Source organism: Cnephaeus nilssonii (assembly GCF_951640355.1).
Source record: "Cnephaeus nilssonii genome assembly, chromosome: 11".
In the NCBI taxonomy this organism is placed as follows: domain Eukaryota; kingdom Metazoa; phylum Chordata; class Mammalia; order Chiroptera; family Vespertilionidae; genus Cnephaeus; species Cnephaeus nilssonii.
In genome coordinates this window covers 47,623,014-47,639,682 of record NC_137082.1, presented here as the reverse complement: position 1 = coordinate 47,639,682, position 16,669 = coordinate 47,623,014, and the positions used below count along the sequence as shown (strand labels likewise).

At 44.1% G+C, this 16,669-nt stretch overlaps 1 protein-coding gene and 1 long non-coding RNA gene across 2 annotated transcripts in view; both read right to left on the bottom strand.

The window, feature by feature from the left end:
* Positions 1-3,199, bottom strand: part of LOC307106950 — a 123,083-nt gene extending 119,884 nt beyond the window's left edge. The window contains exon 1 of the long non-coding RNA XR_013814164.1: positions 3,096-3,199. This is a non-coding gene — a long non-coding RNA (uncharacterized lncRNA). The remainder of the gene's footprint in view (positions 1-3,095) is intronic.
* A 5,662-nt stretch (positions 3,200-8,861) lies between these two features.
* On the bottom strand, positions 8,862-9,389 carry LOC307107694 (ADP-ribosylation factor 5-like; the record flags this gene model as incomplete). Its single annotated transcript, XM_079785123.1, has 1 exon — positions 8,862-9,389. One exon carries the CDS (start codon positions 9,387-9,389, stop codon positions 8,862-8,864), a length of 528 nt encoding a protein of 175 aa, XP_079641249.1.
* Between the last annotated feature and the right edge of the window lie 7,280 nt (positions 9,390-16,669).

Genomic DNA, 16,669 nt, shown 5'->3' with positions numbered 1-16,669 from the left:
ATAACATAGATAGAACTCTCTGAACAACATCAGTATTAATGCACATTGTTTCACAAAGTATTTGAAATATTTATCAAGGTGGATCATAATTTGACACATAAATTGAGTCTAAATACATCTAAAAGGAGTCAACTCATACAACATAGCATTTCTGACTACAAAAGAATTAAAATACACCTCAAAAAACAGCATGGTATTATTCAGTGATAAAGAAATGGTCTATAATTCCAAGAAAAGAAATGGAGGAAATTTAACTGCATATTACCAAGTGAAAGAAGCCAACTTGAAAAGGCTACATCGGGTATGATTCCAGCTATATGACATTCTGGAAAAGCCAAAACTAAGGAGACAGTAAAAAGATCACTGGTTGCCAGGACTTGAAAGGGAGGGAGAAATGAATAGGCAGAGCAAAGAGGATTTTTAGGGCAGTGAAAATACTCTGCATAATATCATAATAATGAATGCATTCATTTTACCTTAGTCCAAACCCACAGAATGTGTAACACCAAGTGTGAACTGCAGTATAAACAGCAGTCTTTGTAATCATGATGTATCAAATTAGGCTCATCAGTTGTAACAAATGTGCTGCTCTGGTGGGGGATGTTGGTAATGGGGAAGCCTATGCCTGAGTGATGGTGAGAGGTCTGTGAGATATCTTTACTTTTCCATCATTTTTGTTGTGAAACTAAAAGAGCTCTAAAAATCGTCTTAATAAAAAAAAGAATGCATCAAAAATCTGTGTGTGTATGTATGATAGCATCAGCATGCGTTCATTACCAATTTTTAGAAATATTGAAATTTTCAAAGAAATACTTAACATATTTTTCTTTATTTAAGGAATATATTACAATTGATATATGCAAATATTTTTATAGTGCTTTTCTACATTCCTAAAGTAAATCTATTTCTTTTCATTACCAAAAGAAATTTGAGAATACAGGATTTGCAAGATGTTATTTCCAAACCTAGAAGTATGCAAGTAGAAACTTAATAATTAGATGGTGAAATATTATTGAATAACTTACAGTATTGAATAGAAGATATGACTCCATTACCACTATAATTTTCCATTGCCTTTCAGAGAGAGTGAAAGAGAGGGAGGGAGGGAGGGAGGAAGGGAGGGAGGAAAGGAGAAAAAGAGAGAGATTGATGTGAGACCAACATATCCATTGGTTGCCTCCCACATGCGCCCTGATTGGGGAAAGGGATTGAGCCTGCAACTGAGGTACATATCCTTGACCAGAATCGAACCCGGGAACTTTCAGTCTATGGAAAGACGCTCTAAACACTGAGAAAAACTGGCCAGGGCGCAGTGGGTAGTTTTTAGTCAAACTGCACTGGTGACATAAAACAAGAAAAAAACAGCTTTTTAAATTAATTACAGAGCAACTGGATTAGCCAGATGAAATGTCCAAGATCTATGGAGAAGACAAATGAATTCAGGCAAGTCCATCATTCTCCACTAAATTTCCATTAGAGACAATTGAAAATCCACATGCAATAAGGGCCCAAGGTCACACTTAAAGCAGTCTCACACAAAGGGAAGAATGTTGTGGGAGTTACTAAGGGCAGCTGGACTTGAGAAGCCTAGAACATGGAGAAAGGAGATCACAACAAAGTAAGCTTCATATTCTGCATCCAGCTTTATCTCAAACCATCTACCAGGACCTACGTTGTGTGGAATAAAAGGCCAAGAAGAAACATCGGCTAAAAAGCCCAGGAGAACTTTCAGTAATCTCATGGAGCTGAGAAGGAAAAAGTGGAAGGCCGGGACCTACAAAGAAAGAGGTGGCCTGGTTAACAGCCTAGGCTTTCCAATGAGATCATTGAGGCTAAATCTGTGGAGTGGGAGAAAACTTGCAAATACTGTAACCAAAGTCAAATCATCTGACGTCCCTGTCCTCAAGGAAGGGTGTTCCCCGTGAATGAGGGAGAAAGATGGCCATCAGGGTTCAGCGACCAGTAAGTGACCCTGGAGGGGACAGGCCATTGTTTCCAGAGTGGAAAGGCTTTTCAGGGGCTCAACACTGCCCTTTCCCTGATTTCAAAGCCCACAGGCAGGGCTGTCAGAGTCACAGGCAACTCCAGTATGAGATGCCCCCATGTTGGGACGATGGGGAGTACCTAGGCTCATACACCCGCATGGCTGTATTAAAGGGAGGCTGGCGGCCCCCGTCTTGCTGCCCTACCCACGGGGTAGGAGGCAGCCTGTGAGCAGAAGGTGACCTGGGGCTGTGGGTGTTAAGGTATTTAACCCAACTTCCAGCGATTAGGAAGTCCACACCTCTGCATGAGGAGCTAAGTAGCCTGGCCAGTGTGGCTCAGTGATCAGGAGAACAAGGGCCTGGGGAACAGCCGGAAATAGTCAAGTGAACAAGGGGTGGGGCCCAGGTGACCAGCTGGAAGCGCTCACATCATCAAGGGGGAGGAGCCAGGCAGACCGCCAGAAGTGGTGACATGACCGAGTGGGTGGGCTGGGTCACGTGCACAGCCGGAAGGGTTCAGGTGGACAAGGGCTTGTGGCCAGGTCAACAGCTGGAAGTGGTCAAGTGGAAAGGCTGGTAGGGCCACAGGAATGCGGAGGAGGGTCCCAATGGACGCAAACGCCCCACCTTCCTGTGGTCCAGACTCGCGGGAAGGCAGCCATAAGGTACCTGTCCTCAAGGAAAGGTGCTCCCTGTGAATTAAGCAAAAAGCTGGCCCTCAGGAGGCAGGACATTGCTCCCAGACTGGAAAGTGTTTTCAGGGGCTCAACAGTGCCCTTTCCCGGATTTCAAAGCCCACAGGCAGGGCTATCAGAGTCGAAGGCCACTGCACGGTGAGATGCCCCCATGTTGGGGACGATGGGGGCTCCCTGGGCGCATGGAGGCCCATGGCTGTTTTAAAGGAGTGCTGGCGGCTCGCTGCTTGCTGTCCTCCCCACGGGGGAGGAGGCAGCCGTGAGCAGAAGGTGACCTGGGGCTGTGGGTGTTAGGCCCTTAACCCAACTTCCAGCGATTGGGAAGTCACCCCTCTTCTTAGGAGCTAAGAAGCCCAGCCAGTGTGGCTCAGTGATCAGGAGAACAAGGGCCAGGGCAACAGCCGGAGATACTCACGTGAACAAGGCTTGGGGCCCGGTGACCGGCTTAAAGTGGTCACATCATGAAGCGGGAGGGGCCAGGTGGACAGCCGGCAGCGCTGAGGTGACCAAGGATATGGGGCTGGTCCAGATGGACATCCGGAAGTGCTCAGGAGGATAAGGGCTTGGGGCCTGGTGACCGGCCGGAAGTGCGCGTCATCAAGTGGGAGGGGCCAGCTGGACAGCCGGAAGTGCTGAGTGATGGAGGGTGTGGGCTGGGCCCAGGTAAACAGCCGGAAGTGCTCAGGTGGACACGGGCTTGGGGCCCAGGTGACCAGCGGGAGGCGCTCACGTCATCAAGGGGGAGGAGCCAGGCGAACCGCTGGAAGTGGTGACGTGGCCGAGTGGGTGGGCTGGCTCGGGTGAACAGCCGGAAGTGCTCACGTCATTAAGGAGGAGGCGCCAGGTGGAAAACCGGAAGTGCTGACCTGACCGAGTGTGTAGGCTCGGCCCAGTTGAACAGCCGGAAGTGGACAAGGGCCTGGAGGACAGCAGGAAGTGGTCAGGTAAACAAGGCCTTGGGGCAGGGCCACAGCTGGAAGTGGTCAAATGGAAAGGCTGGTGGGGCCATGGAATGGGGAGGAGAGTCATAAGAGGGTGCAAACGCCCCACCTTCCAGATTCTGGAAGGCAGCGAGAAGGTACCTGTCCTCAAGGAAGGGTGTTCCTCCTGAATGAATCAGAAAGCTGGCCCTCAGTGACTCCTGATGGGGCTAGATATTGCTTCCAGAATGCAAAGGGTTTCATGGGCTCAACACAGCTCTTTCCCTTATTTCACAGCCCACAGGCAGGGCTTTCAGATTCGCAGGCCACTCCAGTGTGATATTCCCCATGGTGGGGACGATGGGGGGTCCCTAGGCTCATGGGCCGCTGTGACTGCCTTAAAGGAGTGCTGGCGCCCCCCTGCTTTCTGCCCTCTCCACTGGATAGGAGGCAGCCTGTGAGCAGATGGTGATCTGGGCTTGTGGGTGTTAGGCCCTTATCCCATCCTCCATTGATTGGGAAGTCCCCCCCTCTGCATGAGGAGCTACATAGCCCTGCCAGTGTTGCTCAGTGGTCTGGTGAACAAGGGGGTGGGGTCCAAAACCTTATCCTCATTTTTCTGAAAGTGTAGGCATATACTATAGTGCCTAACATATTGGAGTCATTATTTGATTTAGAAGATATTTTTTAACCAAACATATTTGGAACAGTAGATCTAAAGTTTAAAAATATCTAAGGGTCAAGGTTTTCAATTATGTTAAGAAAAAGTCTAAAAAATTTCCATTTATAGCATACCTTACTGTTGGCCATTTTATGAGTTGCCAGTCTCTATACCCTGTATTTAATGAAAAAAATAAAATAAAATAAAGTGCTGCTTATCTGGAGTGTTGCGAAAGAGAGAGGGAAGAAGAATAAGATAGCAGAGAAGAACAGAGATCTGGAAAAGTATTTTGTGACTTGAAACATTTTTGAGATAGTGCCAGCAATTGTCAAATGAAATTATTTTGTGTCATCTTGACAGTTGAGATGAGTGTTCTGACTGCTAAGTAGAAAATTACTTCCTTATTCTCAATTGAATAGTGAAGTATAGGGAAAGTACTGGGAAAAAATTGAAAGGGTAAAAATAATCTGTCATAGGGAATCATATTTTACCATTTAGGATCCTATGTTAGAAGGATGAGACAGCCCGACAACCGATTGGGAGATGATAATACAGACACATGACCTAATATCGAAGATGGATGTTTGCTGAATGTGAGATTTTTCTCTCATTGACGCTGACTTACCACGTGCAGAGGCCCCTCTGAGATTCACATCACGATGTTGCCAATTACACTGACTTTTCAAATATCATTTATAAATAAAAATGTGACCTTAATATTTCAGTAGAGTTAATGAGACTAAATCAATGATAATATCAATACGAAAAAGGATATATGACGGGGAATGTCAGAACTTTTTTTCTCACATGTTCTGATTAGAAATAATCACAAGGAGTATAAGAAAATTTCAAGTGATGTCAGCAAGGCAAAAACAAATGAATAAAAGGGTTTAAATACAGAATATTTGCTATTTCATCTTCATAGCTTTGAAGGTAACTGTTAAATAGACTTATCCCAAAATTATTTTAAGTATGTATTAGGGCACATTTATTTAAATGTACCTGTTCATCTCCACATAATTTCTTTTTTTTAAAAAAAATTATTTTATTGTTTAAAGTATTACAAATAGTAGTACATATATCTCCTTTTTTCCCCCATTGACCTTCCCCCAGCCTCCCCTACCCCCTGTCGCATGCCCTTATCCCACCCCCCCAGTGTCTTGTGTCCATTGGTTGTGCTTATATGCATGCATACAAGTCCTTAGGTTGATCTCTTTCCCCCCCTCCCCAACACTCCCCAGCCTTCCCGCTGTAATTTGACAGTCTGTTTGATGCTTTACTGCCTCTGTATCTATCTTTTTGTTTATCAGGTTATAATGTTCTTTATTTTCTATAAATGAGTGAGATCATGTGGTATTTTTCTTTCATTGCCTGGCTTATTTCACTTAGCATAATGCTCTCCAGTTCCATCCATGATGCTGCAAATGGTAAAAATTCCTTCTTTTTTATAGCAGTGTAGTATTCCATTGTGTAGATGTACCATAGTTTTCTAACCCACTCATCTGCTGATGGGCATTTAGGCTGTTTCCAAACCTTAGCTATTGTAAATTGTGCTGCTATGAACATATGGGTGCATATATCCTTTCTGATTGGTGTTTCTAGTTTCTTGGGGTATATTCCTAGAAGTGGGATTGCACATAATTTCTTAATACAAAAATCATATTACTTCTAGATTCTATCATTTACTCAATTAAATGCTACACATTGACTTTATGTTTATGGCCGACGTCTTAAAATAAAGGATATTGCATCTTTTTGTTTTTGTTTTTCCCAATTACGAACAACTGGAGGGATTCCATTGGAGAAGATATCTACAAGAGCAGTCCTGCCTATTTACATTGTCTGTGTATGTGACCCATCTCCTTTAGAGCATAACATTGTAGAGTTCTTCTCTTTGTCTTAGATGTAGCATTTTAAAATAATTTATTGAGCCCAGCCAACTTGGTTCAGTGGTTGAGTGTTGAGCTGTGAACCAGAAGGTCATGGTTAGATTCCCCATCAGTGCACATGCCCGGATTGTGGGCTCGATCCCCAGTGTGGAGTGTGCAGGAGGCAACCAATCAATGATTCTCTCTCATTGATTTTTCTATCTCTCTCTCTTTCCCTCTCTAAAATCAATAAGTATATAAAAAAGTCATAATTTATTAAAATTAAGGTCCTGTCCTCTGCTATCACATGTTGTATTTGTGTTAAAGTAGTGATTCTGGTAGAGAGTGCAAATTTAATCAGACCAAATAGCATTGGAGGCTACCTTAGTTTTCAGTGCAGGAAATCTTGTCTTTCCTACATTTGGGAACTGTTCATACTTCGGTCCCACTCAACGCTCGAGAGCCACGCACAAGTAAGACTGGTGCATAATTCTAATTCACAACTGCTATCTCTCTCCCAGCTTCACCTGTAACTATGTACACAAAATTGTATATGTGAATTGTCATTGTATTGAGGGAGGTTAGCACAGGATCACACTTGTAACACTTCACCTGAGACTTAGAATCCCAAGTTGGAACATGAAACACTAGCTTATTATTATTTCTCTAGTTCTTCAGGAAAACCAAATACAAATAGTAAAACAATATATTAAAAATGAATTAACTATGAAATTGGATTAATATGTAGAAAAGTCTTCAGTTAATTAAAAAGATAGAGTAAAGAAATAAAATCATACCATTCTATTAAATAGAAAACAAATGGCAGTTGTAAATTCAAAAATATCTGTAATTCGATTACATGGAAAGTGATTGATTATTCCATTAAAAAGACTACACTTGTCAGGTTAGATGAAAAAACAAGTCAAACTGAAAACTCTATACTCCTTGTGGAAGACTTCTTCCAATAACTGATAGAATACACTGAAAAAATTCAGAATAAATACAGAATATATGAACCAAATTCAGCTAATTTACACACACACACATAAGCACACACATGCACACATTTGTATATGTGTGCAGAAATAAGTGAAAGAGAAGTGAAGGCAATAGGAAAAATTAAAAATCAAACACTTGGTTCTTTAAAAATATTAATACACTAGGGGCCAAGTGCACAAATTCATGCACCTTGAAAAGAAATGTGGGCCATGACAGTGGGCACAGGGGTGGGTCTTGGCCCATCCTCTGTGCCCCCGCCAGGCCCCTCCTGCCACAGCCCCCGGTCCCCTATCTGCCGGCAATGGGTGTGAGAGACGGCTGCCAGCCCCGATCGCCCCTTAGGAGCAGGGCGAGGTGGAGAAGCCCTGAGGGGCAATTGAGGCCTGCAGCCACTGATTGCACCCAAGCAATCGGGGCCGGCACTGGGTGCTGGTAGCGGGTGTGAGCAGTGGCTCCGGTGCTGGCAATGGGTGTGAGCGGGGCAGGCGCTGGAAGCAGGTGCGAGCACCTGGTGGGACCATGCGCGGCTCACGGGAGCAAAGAATTTGCAGTAACCACCAGAGGCTCGCCCTGATGACAGTGACCAGCGCCCCGCCTTGGTCTGGTGCCTCTGCTCACCTGCTCCACTTTCCTGCCACGGCCGATGCCTGCCATGTTCCATGCTCTGCCGCCTCTGCCAATGCCCACCATGATCTGCACATGCCTCCTCCTGGACAGCGCATGTCATAGCAACCGGTTGTTTGGTTGTTCCACTGTTCGGTCTATTTGCATATTAGGGTTTTATATAGAGAGATTTTAATACCTAATAAGACTAAAATGAAAAGGAAACACATGATATCAATATGAGGCATAAAATGAAAGGGTCACAACAGATCATATTGATATTGAAAAGATAAAAAGAGAATATTACCTAAAACTTCATGCCAATAACTGAAAATTTAGAAGTGGATAACTCTAAATCTGAAATGTATCAAACCTAACATAAGAAGAAATGTTTTAAAAATCTGATTAGGTTATTGTGGAGATAGATTTGATTTACATCTGGCTTTGAAACAATATCTCTGGGGATGCCTGATGTCTAGCTTTTGACTGTTTTCCAACATAGGCAATGGAATTTACAAAGTGCCATAAAAGTCCAAAACTCTGACACCTACAACATTTGTCTATTTTCTTCTTCTTCTTCTTCTTCTTCTTCTTCTTCTTCTTCTTCTTCTTCTTCTTCTTCTTCTTCTTCTTCTTCTCCTTCTCCTTCTCCTTCTCCTTCTCCTTCTCCTTCTCCTTCTTCTTCTTTCTTCTTTCTTCTTTCTTCTTTCTTCTTTCTTCTTCTTCTTCTTCACAAACCACAGCAAATTTATTACTCAGTATCCACTGCCATATCTTAGCACCACCTGGAGCCCTCCCCTCCCCTCCCCACCTGGCCCCAAGTGTATGCCCAAAATAGAACAAACAAAAGTAAACCCAGGTCCCTGCTCCTCCTCTGGAAGATATGAGGTCCCTTCCACAGGTCCCAGCAGGCAGGGGACCTGTTGCCTTCATTTCTCTTGCCCCTGTGCCCAGAGAGCAAGGCTCCAGGCTCCAACAACAGAGAGAACATGCAGGCAGGAGGGGCAGGAGCAGAGACCTGTGTCTGTGGGAGGAGGAGCAGGAGGGCAGGTCATCCTGAGGAGTCGGGCTGTCTGGTCATCCCCGGGATGCACACGGGGGCTTCCCGGCAGCAGGGGCCGACCCCTTGGTTAGCACTTTGACAGCTCATGGGACAGCCAGTCCAGCCCATTGTATAGGCCTGTACCTTGGATGGCACAGGTGGCCTGGATGTACCACATGTGACTGCGCAAGTGCTGCAGGCCCAGCTTGTCGGTCAGCTCGCTCACAGGCATGGCATTGGGCATATCCTGCTTGTTGGCAAAGACCAGCAGCACCGCATCCCACAGCTCCTCCTCCTGCAGCATCTTCTGAAGTTCATCAGCCGACCCCTGGACCCGCTCCCGGTCATTACTGTCCACCACGAAGATGAGACCCTGAGTGTTCTGAAAGTAGTGCCCCCACAGAGGCCGAATCTTGTCCTGGTCTCCCACATCCCAGACTGTGAAACAGATGTTCTTGTATTCCACTGTTTCCACATTGAAGCCTATGGTGGTGACAATCTCCTCCAACTTCCGTTTGTACAGGATTGTGGTCTTGCCAGCTGCATCCAAGCCAACCATGAGGATCTGCATCTTCCCGAAGATCCGAGAAAAGAGCGCAAACAAGGTGAGGCCCATGGTGGGGACTGGGGGAGGGGGCATGGGAATGGACACGGAGGTGCAGGCTGGAACCGGCGGTCGCGGGGGTGGGGGGCAGGGGGATGGGGCTTGACAGCAGCAGGAGGAGGAGTTGCCGCCACTGCCTCCATGCATCCCGGCCCCAGTCTCTTTACTTCTGATCTGCAATGGCCTAACCAACTTGACAAGATTGACTCAATTATATAGAGAGATGCTGAGAGCTTGTTTGGTGAGCTCTCCCAAGCCAAGATCCCTTACCCAGATAGGAAAATCCAGGCTGTGAAAACAGCATGATACACATGAACACTGGATCCAAGGGTCCCTTATGCATGGGGTATTCTTCAGACTCCCAATGCATGCCTTTATGCTCTTTCTCTTGATGCATCATATTGCTTGCCTCAATCTAAACTTGGGAAAAAATACACCTAGCTATTGTAAAGAAATCAAATTTGTAACTACACCTTTCCAAAATATGTAATATCACACACACACACACACACACACACACACAAATAAATGAACCACAATACACCTCCAGATTCAGGAAGATTTGCTTGTGCATTCTTCCCAATATTCAAGGAAGATAGATCTCAATCTTAAGTAAACCTTTGCAGAAAAAAGAAAAAGAGGAAAAACTTCTTGAGTCATTTTTATGGATTCAGCTTAAGTATTGCACTAAAACCTGGTAAAGATACTAAGAACTATAGATATAAAATTCCTAAATAAAAATGTCAACTAAGCAAACCAACCAAAATAAAAAAGAACGATGCATCCTAACCATGTTTATATTTGGAACTGAAAGGTGGATGTTTAGCATTTAAATATAAAAAGTGTGATTTTTCACATGAGCAGGAAGAAGTAGAAAAACATGAACAACTCAATAGATGCTGAAAATAATCATTTGATATAAAACAAAGTCTCTTAATATGATTAAGTGTCTAAAATAAATGCAAATGTATGATTCGTAATGGTGAATAATTGAGAACTTTTCTTCTGAGCTCTTTAATAGCTCTTTCCCTTTGTATCAAGCATTTTGTGTCCTTAGCATCAGTGCCTACCACATGGCATAAGCTCAATAATTGTTAGCTCTGCATCTGTTATTTTTGATAGAATAAATTATTTTTATTATGTGATGGAAGTGAAAATGGTCCATCATGTTGTTAGTAGGCCCTTAGTACTTCATTTTAGATTTCAATATTCAGGAATATATTTCTAACCTTATAACTCTTTACCAAAATAATATTGTCCAGAAACTTTCTATGAATTGTGGTCCCTTCATTTATTTTTTAAAGATGTACCTTGGAATTGGTATTCTTACAAACTCTTCACAATCAAATCATATGCATTCTCTTGTACTAATTAACCACAGGAACTTTCTAATCAATTTACATTATTGCTATATTCATGTCGACCCTCTGTCCAACCCCTACAAATTCTTGACCTTTACTAACATCTCCTAGTAACCTGAAAGGCAGTGTCCTCCTGGTCTCCTCTGCTTGATGCTTATAAATTCTTAAAGTTCCAGATCAAGCTCCATCTACACAGTAATACCCTCTCTAACTCCTGTTACACATTTCAGACCCTGCTGTTGTCAGAACTGAAGGCAATTTATCTCTACTTTGCCCCTACCATAAGCTCTTCCATATTGCACATTTGCATACTAATGGGTTATGACTACAACTTCATTAAAAGCTTCTAAAGCCCAAGATCATGACTCTAATTTTATTATCTCCCAAGACACATATCCTATTTCGGTCTGGTACATATTGACTGGTTGATTTTTAAATGGTTCTCTAATAAAAAACACATTTCTTTTTTACAAGGCCAGGACTAGGATGAAGTGAATGAGGTACTTGCTTTGGGCACAAAGTTAAGAAGGACACCAAAAAATATCCTCATAATTGAGATAAATAATAAATGCAATATACATTTAAAAATACAATTAATGAAATAATTCATGATGAACAAAATGTGAAATTTTAAGTGAAAATAGGATTAGTATTAATGATTTTGCCTCAGGGCCCAGTATTGCTCAGAACAGCAATTCTTATTTATAATCCCCCCAAAAAAATTATACACCTGGGGTCTTTTTGTCATTCTTTCAGTCTATTGGTAACTGTAAGCTCAAAACTAAAATGTCAGAATGATACCAGCAATCCTATGGAACATGTAGCTAAATTTAATTTTAAATACTTTATATCTTTTGAAATAAGTTGTAGTGATCAGAGCTCAGATGTCAAAATCAAATTCAGAATTAATTCACAAATGAATTAAAAGATATCCTGTTTTGTGGATCAAAAGAATTAATATTGTTAAAATGTCCATATTACTCAAAGCCATCTATATAATCAATGCAATTCCTATCAAAATTCCAATGGCATTCTTTCATAGAAAAATATCATATGGAACCACAAAATAAAAATAGACAAAGTAATCTTGAAAAAGAAGAACAAATCTGGAGGCCTCAAACGTCCTGATTTCAAACTATCCTACAAAGTTACAGTGTTCAAAACCATATGGCACTGACAATGAACAGACACAGAGTGATAGATAGAATCAAGAGTTTGGAAGTAAATCCATGCATATATGGTCAAGTAATATTTAACAAGGAAGATGAGAATACTCAATATGGAAAAATAGTCTCAATAAATGGTGTTGGGGAAACTGAATATCCTATATAATAAAAGGCCAATATGCAAATCGACCAAAGAGCGGAATGACCAGTTGCTATGACATGCACTGACCACCAGGGGGCAGAAGCTCAATGCAGGAGCGGCCTCCTGATGGTCACTGTGCTCCCAGAAGCTGGGCTCATGGCTGGCAGGTGCAGCAGTGGTGGCAGGACCCTCTTCTGCCTCCGTAGCAGCGCTAAGGATGTCTGACTGCTGCCTAAGCCATCAGTCAGACATCCCCTGAGGGCTCCTGGACTGCAAGAGGGCACAGGCTGGGCTGAGGGCCTCCCCCCACCACCCGAGTGAATGAATTTCATGCATCGGGCCTCTAGTTCACATATAAAAGTAAAATTGGGCCCCTATCTTACACTATTCACAAATATTACAAAGTGGATTAAATACTTAAATGTCAGATATGAAAATGTAAAACTCCCATAAGAAAATATAGGCAAACACTTCTTGACTATTGGCCTTGGCAATGAGTGTTGGGGTATAACATCAAAGCAGAAGCAGCAAAACAAAAATAAGCAAGTGAGATGACACCAAACTGAAAAGCTTCTGCAGAGAAAAACAAGCAATTGACAGAACAAAGAGGCAATCTATCACCTATCAGATAAAGGGTTTAATATAAAAAATAGTGTGTGAGGAGCTCATACAACTCAATAGCAAAAACAAACAAACAACAAATTCCATATATATTCCACTTTAAAAATGGGCAAAGGACCTGAATAGATATTTTTCCAAATAAGAAATAGAAATGGCTAGTAGGTACATGAAAAGATGCAGAACATCACTAAACTTCAGGGAAATGCAAATCAAAACCACAATGAAATATCCCCTCACATTGGTTAGAATGGGTACCATCAAAGAAAAGAAGGGACAAGTGTCAGAGAGGCTTGTGTGAGAAAGGGGAACCTTTGCATACTGTTGATGGGAATGTAAGTTGGCACAGCCAACATGGAAAGGGTATGGAGGTTTCTCAATAAATTAAAACTAGAACTACCACAAGTTCAGCAATCCCACTTCTGGGTATTTAGCGAAAGGGAATGAAATCACTGTCTCAAAGAGGTATCTGCAGTCCTGTGTTCATTGCAGCATCATTCACAACAGCTAAGGCATGGAAAACAATCTAAGTTTCCATCCAAGAATAAATAAATTAAAAAGATGTGAGAAAAAAATACATTTTAGATACATACAATTTGGCCATAAAAAAGAAAAAATCCTGCTATTTGTGACTTGAATGAATCATGAGGGCATTATGTTAAGTGAAACAAGTCACACAGAGACAGACAAATACTATATGATCTTATTTAGTGGAATCTGAGAAAAGCCAAACTCAAAGAAACAGAGTAGAATGGTGATTGCCAGGGTCTGGGGAGTATTATATAATTCAAAGCTGCTTGGAGATAAAATCTTCAATGTTATTACCACAAAAAATGTAATTATGTGAGGTGATGCATGTATTAACTAATCTTATTGTACTAATCATTCACAATATAATTGCGCAGGAAATCATCACATTGGACAAAATGGTATGTCAATCATGTCAATAAAACCAGAAAAAATATATTTCTGCTTGGAGATCATCCTTAACTCCTCTAAGAAGAATTACTGCAAACACAAATCTGGGGCCACTATGTTGATTTTAATTGTTTCACTTCTCAATATGCTGCAGTTGACAGCTTGCATACTTGACTCTTCCATGAGCTTGTCTCTTCTCAGAGACTGTTTCTCATTTTTACTCCTTTGATTTCTGTGTTCCTTCCATATCATCTAGGTCATAATAGGAATTCAGTATTTGCAAACTGCAATCAATTGATATTGTAAATAAGCTCTCAGCATAAGCTGTAATTAAAAGATTGATAAACAGAGCAGACTAGAAAAAAAATCATGCCAGAATCACCATCATGTGTAATACACAATGCCACATATTTTTCTCATAAAAATTTTTCTCATTTTTTTAATGTAGGTACTAGGGGTCCAGTGCATGAATTTGTGCACCTTGAAAGGAACTGTGGGCTGCGAGACTGTGGTGGGCACAGGAGTGGGTCTCGGCCCATTCTCCATGCCTCCACCAGGCCCCTCCCACTGCGGCCCCCGGTTCCCTGTCTGCTGGCAGCCCACTACTGCTGCCACCACTTCCATGCACTGACAGTGCCGGCCCCGCTCGCACCTGCTGACAGCATGGAGCGATTGGGGCCAGAGCCAGCAGCAGGTGAGAGTGGGGCCAGTGCCGTCAGTGAGTGCGAGCGGCGGCTGCTGCCCCTATCACCCCTCAGGAGCAGGGGGAGGTGGAGAAACCCTGAGGGGCAATCAGGGCCAGCAGCATTCGCTCACATCTGCTGATGGTGCCGAGCGATTGGTGCCAGTGCTGGGCGCCGGCAGTGTGTGCGAGCGCCGGGTGGGACCATAGCATGCAGGAGCAAAGAATTTTCAGTAACTGGAGGCTCACCCTGATGACAGTGACCAGCGCAACTGCCTTGGTCTGGCACTCCCGCTCACCAGCTCCACCATCCCGCTGCATCCAATGCCCACCATGTTCTGCGCAGGCCCCCGGGTGGTCAGCACATGTCATAGTGACCAGTTGTTCAGTTGTTCCACTGTTTGGTCTATTTGCATGCTAGGATTTTACATCCTCTCTAATAAAATGGTAATGTGCAAATTAACCATCACTCCGCTATATAAGCCATGCCCACCAGCCAAGCCACGCCCACCAGCCAATCAGGGCGAGTATGGAAATTAACCCCAATCCAAGATGGCTACAGCCACAGAGAACAAGGTTTCCCAGGTAACAGAGGAAGCCAAGCTTTCCATAGCTGTTGCAGGCCTAAGCCTCCACTCAAGCTACAAAGTTTCAATTATAGAAGGTAAACAAATTCAAACAAATGGCGGCAGAATGGAGCTTGAGAGAGCAAGCCAGGGTTGCCGGCGGCAACAGGGGAAGCAAAGCTTTCCGCACACCCTGGCCGGGCTCACCCGCTTAAGGATACAAAGTTTCAATTGTAGAAGGAAAATAAATTCCAGATACCAGGGCCTCCCCTTGGATTGCCAGGGGGCGTGGCCGGCCTGCAAACCACCACAGGCCCCTCGCTCAGGCCGCCCCACACCCCAAGGGAACCCCACCCTGATCCGGGACACCCTTCAGGGCAAACCAGCTGGCCCCCACCCGTGCACCAGGCCTCTATCCTATCTAATAAAAGAGTAATATACAGATTGATCATCACTGCAACACACAATATAGCTGCCCCCATGTGGTCAAAGATCCTGCCCCCATGTGGACACAAGATGGCCACTACAAGATGGTCAGCAGGAGAGGGCAGTTGGGAGGCACCCGGCCTGCAAGGGAGGGCAGTTGTGAGGGACCAGGCTTGCAAGGGAGGGCAGTTGGAGGTGATCAACCCTGCAGGAGAGGGCAGTTAGGGGTGACCAGGCTGGCAGAGGAGGGAAGTTGGGGGCAAACAGGCTGGAAGAGGAGCAGTTAAGCATCAACCAGGCTGGCAGCGGAGTGGTTAGGGGGTGATCAGGCTGGCAGGCAGAAGCGGTTAGGGGCAATCAGGAAGGCAGGCAGGCAAGCAGTTGGGAGCCAGCAGTCCTGGATTGTGAGAGGGATCGGGCCTAAACGGGCAGTCGGACATCCCTCCAGGAGTCCCAGATTGGAGAGGGTACAGGCTGGGCTGAGGGACAACCCCCCGCCGTGCACGAATTTCGTGCACCGGGCTTCTAGTATGTAGATAATTGGCATACAACATTATATTAGTTTCATATGTACAACATAATGGCTCTATCTCTCTCTATAAAAGGCTAATATGCTAAGTGTTCGGCCATCCAACCAGTCGCTATGACACACACTGACCACCAGGGGACAGACACTCAACACAGGAGCTGCCATGACATGCACTGGCCATTTACAAAGAAATGGCACCGTGGACCTGACAAGCACAAAGCAACACTCGGCTTCCCCCAAGTGGGACACAGGCCCCGCCACCAGCCTGGAGAGACAGCCCACCAAATTACAGCCAATGCTGCTGATAACCCATAGCACAAAATGCAGCCCACAGCCCAGCCCAGCCCAGAAACGGTGGCTGTGGGTTCTGAGTAATGATGTCAGGTAGCAACACCCAGTTTCCTCTCCCTAGCAGCAGGCCATTTAACAATAAATGGCACTATGGACCTGGTGCACACAAACCAACATTCGGCTCCCCCCAAGTGGGACACAGGCCCCACCACCACCCCAGAGCCACAGCCCAGCCCAGCCCAGAAATGGTGGCTGTGGGCACCAGGTAATGACATCACATAGCAATGCCCAGCTTCCTCTTCCTAGTGACTAGTCCTCTTGAAGTTTCTTTAGGCCAGGAACATGACTTGCTTTATAGCCAGGTGGGAGCATTTTACACTGTAACCAAATGCCTGTGAAGTGTTTTCCCATGCCTCATCTCATTTGATCCTCACAGAAGTCCTGGAGTAGGTAGATAGGAGATTTGGTAGAATCCTATTTTCTTTTCATTAGCTGGAAAATGGAGATATAGAAAGCTCAGAAACTTAACCTGACTGAAAAGAAGTAAGAAATGGTGGACCTTGAAAATGACTTCAGGTTTTCTCACTGTGCAG